The sequence below is a fragment of the Pinus tabuliformis genome, chromosome J (assembly GCF_031772625.1).
Source record: "Pinus tabuliformis cultivar Carrire ecotype Pingquan chromosome J, CPIR1, whole genome shotgun sequence".
NCBI classification, from domain to species: domain Eukaryota; kingdom Viridiplantae; phylum Streptophyta; class Pinopsida; order Pinales; family Pinaceae; genus Pinus; species Pinus tabuliformis.
Genome location: NC_142295.1, coordinates 1,548,470,702 through 1,548,476,922, shown reverse-complemented (window position 1 = coordinate 1,548,476,922; position 6,221 = coordinate 1,548,470,702). Strand labels below are relative to the sequence as shown.

The window sequence follows — 6,221 nt, the reverse complement described above, 5'->3', positions numbered from 1 at the left end:
CTTTTCATTGATTAGAAAGGAGTTAATATAAAACACTATACATAAAGAGATTAGCTTACTCTAACATTTCTTTCATATTATTGGTTTTGTGACGACGACCCTTCTAAAATATACCCCATAGAGAAATTAAAAAAACCAAAGGTTAATATTAAAGAAAAATTCAGTGACGCATATGCGTTGTTTGTATTATTATTTTTTCCGAGATGATCAGATTATTTGTTTATTTATTTGTGTTAGTTTATTATCATTATTTATTAAGTGATTTTTCCGATGAATTGAATTTAAAATAAAAAAATAAATATCTTCGACTTCATTTAGTATGTATCTGATTGCATTGAATTGAATTTAAAATAAAATTAAAGACATAAATATCTTCCAACTTGGTACACATTGTGACGTACAATATATATTTATTAGTAATTTAATATTTCAGTTCGTGTTATATAATATGGATGGATGGAATTTTTGACTAAAATTTTATAATGGAGGGAATTTTGACTATAATGTTTTTGAAAGTTTATTAAATGTTATGGGAAGTTTTAATTTGTAGAAAATTTGCTCATAAAATTTTGTGATTTTTATGTGGTTAATAATTATTAGAAATTTTATATAAAATTCTCAATTTATGTGGTTAATAATCATTAGCAATTTTATATAAAATTTATTGAGAATTTTAATTATATTTAATTATGAGATATTTTAGTTTTATATAATTTATGGGAAAGTTGATTATAAATTTTTTAAATATTTATGTAAGTGGTAATTTTTTCAAATTTTATAAAAATAAAGTTGGAGTTATTGATAAATTTCTTATAATTTTGAGAAAGTTTGGATGATGTTATTATGGAATTTTTTATTATAAAATTTTAGAATATTTTTATTGAAAGTTTTAATTTTATAAAAATGGTAGAATTTAAAAATGGGTCGAAAGTTTTAATTTTATAAAATAAGTAGAAACTTTAATTATAAAACATTGTGCTTATATTATTTTGATTTTAAGAAGTTCTAAATCATAGGATTATAAAAAATTTACTTAGATTTTAATTTTCTAATTCTATTTTTTATTAGATATTTTAATTTTTTAAATATAATTTATTTAATAATTAACGAAATCACTATCTATCCAAAACTCCATAAACATCCGTACCTAAATTTTATATATAAAACTAATAATTTAGAAAAACATGAACTTTCATCCTATTATCACCCTAATTTTTATTAATACAATTGCGATATCTAAAATTACAGCTATTTTTTTTTCATTCATGCACAAAACCTTTTGCTGTCACATCATTAACCTGTTTTCACCTTATCTTAACTAATTAAGAATAATTTAAATAGTATTTTCCAGAAAAATACAAAATTTTATATAAATACCACCCAAGGATTGGGGAACTGTGGTCGCTATCCTCACCAACATGGAATTGCGTGGACATTAGGTAAACGGTGAATGTCGCCATGTGTTTGAATGGCCATTATTTGTTGCTAGCATTTAGTATTATGTTTTTTATGTGGCCGGAAATTGAAACAATAAAGCCGATTTCTGACCGCGACAGACAACATGAGGCTGAGGATTGGCGGAGAAAGGAACGCTTCTGGAGATGTGGATGAGATATCCGGTGGGTCCCGCCCCTGCAGAGTTGTTGCTATCCGTATCATAATCGTGTCCCAAGGCATGGGCAACGATGCTCTGCGCCGACGAAAGGATGCCACGTATGAAATCCGGCCTGGCAGATCCTACATGCAATCACAAATGATTCTCACAAGCCACGAGGTTTCCACGCCACGTCAGCACACGACCCTTGATGAAGGATCTGTACTCGCAAATGCAATCTAAAACACAAACCTCAAAACATGAAAGGCCGACCTATATACGATTCATTTCAAAATGACACGTGGAGCTTAACGGAGCCGTTAGTTCCTGATATTTTCTTTCCCCGTCAGTCCGAGCGTTAGGCTCGGTCCAGGCCTGGTGGGGAAAACCAGGTATAGAAGTAGACGACGAGCAACGCAGTCTGAATCTTCTTCTGCGAACACCATTTTGTTATGAATTTGGTCTGAGAAGAAATCTGGTGTTTGTTTGTCCTGGGTGATTTGCGGATCTCTCAGGGATCTGAAAATGGCTAAAACAATGAAGGAATGTGAGCTCTGTGAATTGTCTGCCAGATTGTATTGCGAGTCAGACGAAGCGAGTCTCTGTTGGGACTGCGATGCCAAAGTTCACAGCGCAAATTTTCTCGTGGCGCGGCATTGTCGAAGCTTGCTGTGCCAGATTTGTCAATCTGTGACCGCATGGCGGGCCTCCGGTGCGAAGCCCGGTCCGACCGTCTCCGTCTGCGAGAGATGCGCTGGCGGAGGCCGCTCAAAGAGTGATGGTGACGACGATGAGGAAAATAATGACGAAAACCAGGTAGTACCGCTCGCCTCCGGCTACTCGGGACCGCCTCTCAGTTGTTCTTCTACAGATGAAGAAGAGGAATCGTCTGGCGACGACCGGCACTGCGCTGAAAGCCCCCTTTCGAATGCCCCTCTCAATGCCGCCCACCACAAACGTCTCCATGAAAGCTTGGCTCTGAACACTTCCGAGGTAAGATTTTTTTTCCTTTGTTTGTTCCTTTGTCTTTAATGCTATAGAATAAAATCATCTAAACAGGGGTTTGAGGGCTTCATATGCATCTCGAGGTTATCATGTGCATGTGAATTCAGTACATGCATCCTGTAACTTTGAAATCTTGATGGCCATAGCAAACCCTAGTTTAGATGGGGTTGTATGCATCCACAATCTTTCATATCTTTATGACCATATCAAAGCCTAGTTTTGATGGGGCTGTGTGCATCTTTGAAATCTTGATGTATCCCAGACTCATCTAAACTCTAGGTTTTGATATGCTCCCAGGGATTACCGTGTGCATTTGGAATGCGCACAGATCTTAATACCCATACCGAGCCTTAGTTTTGATGGGTTTGTGCTATTGTTCATATTCTATGTTTCCATATTGTTTAGATTCAATACACCAATTCACAGAAATCTCGGTAGATTTCCATGGATCTCTACCTCTCCACACACACACTGTTGAGAGATTCCACTCTTTCGACCTTGGGCGAGCACCTCGCTTCTCTTGGTGGTGCAACCAGTTTGGGGTTGCCTGAGACCTTCAGATGGTGGAATCTTTTGAGGAGGATTCTCCATCGAAGGTCGAGTGTGGCTTCTGGCATGTTGTGGGTTTTGTGTGTCTTAATGATGCGAGGGGCCTGACATTTGGGCATTTGGGCATTGTTTAATAGGGCGATTGTGGTTGCTCTTCTTCTTCTGGGGTTAACAACAGCAATAACAATATGAGTGGCGGTGAAGACGAAGCAACCTCCTCGGCCATTCGCGGTTTAAAGAAAAGAAAAGTGAATCAGGGTTTCAAAGATGATTTGGTCAAAACTCTCGAGGTAATCCAGCGGGAGGATCACGATGATTCGGCTATATTGGCCATTTGTAAACTTTGCAGAGATTCTCATCCCAGGGAGCTTGTTTCTGTAGATTGTCCTAACAATAACTCCACTTACGCGGGGTAGTATTTTATCCTGGACCTCATTACTGTTTGATATAACACCTAGATGACATATAGGCTGACATTTGCCTTATTGATTGTAAGCTTCTGGATTTTGGGCAGAACTGATGAACGACAAGTCAAGATTTTCACTCTTGCATTTTCCCATTGTAAATAGAAATCATCTGAGGACGTTTGAATTCCAAGGGTTTCTGATTAAATGACGTGTATCTTTGATTTTGTGTGAAAAAGAGCCATTATTTGATTTTAATCTCTACTGAATGTTGAGCCGTTGCTATAGTTAAGATTATTTGATTTTGATTTAACAGAATGTAAAATGCCATTGGTATAATTAGGAATCGTGATGATTTGATGAAAATCTACAGCTTGTAAGGAGCCATTACTATAGTTAGAATTATTTGATTTTAATTTAGTTAACGTTTTGCACTAGGTTTGGTTAACACTGAAATAAACCAAACACTGAAATATCATAAGATGGCAGATGTTTGATTGCATTAGCCCCAGCAGTATGTCTTTTCGGGGGGACTGAACCTGGGTCTCTATGAAGAAAGCTTACTTTGTTGTCATTTTCATTCAACAGAATATCCCGCACTTCTCTTTTACAGGAAAAATCTGTAAACAGTTTCATTGGTATTAGTATTCTCGATTTCTGTCTGTCCATACGCAATTGTGGCTTGGACTTTGAATTGAGAGACTGGCAAGCTCTATGGTCCTGGAGATAAGACAGTATTTTATTAGTGAGTGGTTAGTTAGCAGCTTCATTCAGAGGTTTGTAATCTAAACCTTAAAACGAACTTGGTTTGGAAAAAAAAATCACTTTAATTGGCATGATACCCACAATTGTAATGATTTTGAAATTTTAATTAAAATTGTCTCCAAGATATACCAGAAAATCCAGATAGGCTTTTGCCCACAGGATGTGCAACATAACTGCTTTCTAGATTTTCACTCGAATATATCGTTGTGATGGTAAAGTCTTTTATAATGATCTGGTTCTTTTGTGTTTCTCTCATAATCTAGCAATTGCCTTGGTCGTGAATTCTTTTTGATTTCAGGCAATGCAAGATGCACATCTAATTTTAGGTTTTCAAGATAATACAGGCAATGCAAGATGCACATCTAATTTTAGGTATTCAAGATATGTAGCACATTGTTTCTAATGACAAATTTGATCCAAAGGCTGTCAGCCTTCAGGAAATGCTCCTTATATTTTATTTGGGATGTGTGTCTTTGAGTGAACTGTTTTACGTTGTAACTATGCTATTGTTTACTCTGTATTATAATCTGTTGCAGCATTTCACTACGATCAGTACGTATTTGCAGTTTTGATAAGTATGGTGGCATGTATGTTGATAAACTATGCTATAGTATAGTTAGGTGTGGCTTGCCGCTTGGACACTCAATATACAGGTACATTCTATTCTGAATGGGTCAGTGATAGCTACAATGAAGGTGCATATCAAGATCGACTTTGACATGTTAGGTAGAGAGTTTCCTTATATGCACACAATGTCTGTGTTAATATCTCAAAATTAAGGGCACGGGTCTCTAGCATTGGACAGGGCCCAGGCAGAGACTACGACGTTATATGATTTATTGATATGATCATCTTTGCTCTGTATTTAAGTTTCACTCACATTTAGGTTTTTCCCTGGCATTTTTCAAATTATGCAAAAGCATTATTTAGTGGTCTTGTGCTATTCCTAATTATATTAGACAACACTTTATCATCATTTCATTTCCAGGGTCTTGTTGTTGTGCAACCATTCAGTAATGTATACTGAAAATTGTAAAGGTGCTATGATTTATTGATATGATCATATCTGACACGTATTTAAATTCTACTTTAGGTTTTTCCCTGGCATTTTTCAAATTATGTGAAAGCATTTATAAAGGTCTTGTGCTATTCCTGATTATAATAGAGAAGCACTGATCTTCATTTCCAGGGAGTTGTTCTGCAATCATTCAGTAATGTAAACTGAAAATTGTATAGGCTACAGGAATTGATTAAGACGTGCTCTTCGTTAATGGGATTCTGTACCATCATTTAGATGCATGCCCCTTCACGATGGGTACCCATAATAGTTTGAGCTTGAAGTGTGAATTCCCATTACCAACATCTGTGTGAATTCCCATTACCAACATCTGTGGTTGGCGGCCTTGCGTCCAACTTTCACCGGGCTTCGAAACCATGCTTCTGTTTTGATAAGCTAGGAACTGAAAGTAAGACTCGGATGTTAGCCGATGCATTGTTTTTCTTAACTAGTTTTTGGCTGAAATGGTAAAACGTATGTTTTGGAAGTCGGTATAATGGTGGTGTGAGATTGGGGAATTTTATCCTGGAGATGCCTTTGGCATCTCTACGGGACAAGCGAAGGAAAATTTGGTAGGTTGGTTGGGTCTCGTCTTATGAGAAAAATGCAGGTACGCAGTAGCTATTAACTTTTAAAGAAAAGGAAAGGTCCCTTCCTCAAATATAAAGTTTACGCTGTTCTATGATCCATGTCGATCTAATCGTACATCACATTCTTCCCATGTCTAAATATGTTGAATCCCAACCTTATGGTGCAAAAATAGCTTGATTTTAAGAGAATTTCAGTGCTTAAAAATCAAATTGCAGAGCAATGCCTTGATTCCATGAGTTTCAGTGCTTAGAAATCA

General features: G+C 36.3%; 1 protein-coding gene across 1 annotated transcript; it reads left to right on the top strand.

The window, feature by feature from the left end:
* Positions 1–1,978: 1,978 nt before the first annotated feature.
* LOC149233403 (uncharacterized) lies at positions 1,979–3,810 on the top strand. The gene is made up of 2 exons (XM_089379743.1): positions 1,979–2,587; positions 3,286–3,810. Exons 1-2 carry the CDS (start codon positions 2,120–2,122, stop codon positions 3,562–3,564), a joined length of 747 nt encoding a protein of 248 aa, XP_089235869.1. The 5' UTR covers positions 1,979–2,119; the 3' UTR covers positions 3,565–3,810.
* Positions 3,811–6,221: the final 2,411 nt, after the last annotated feature.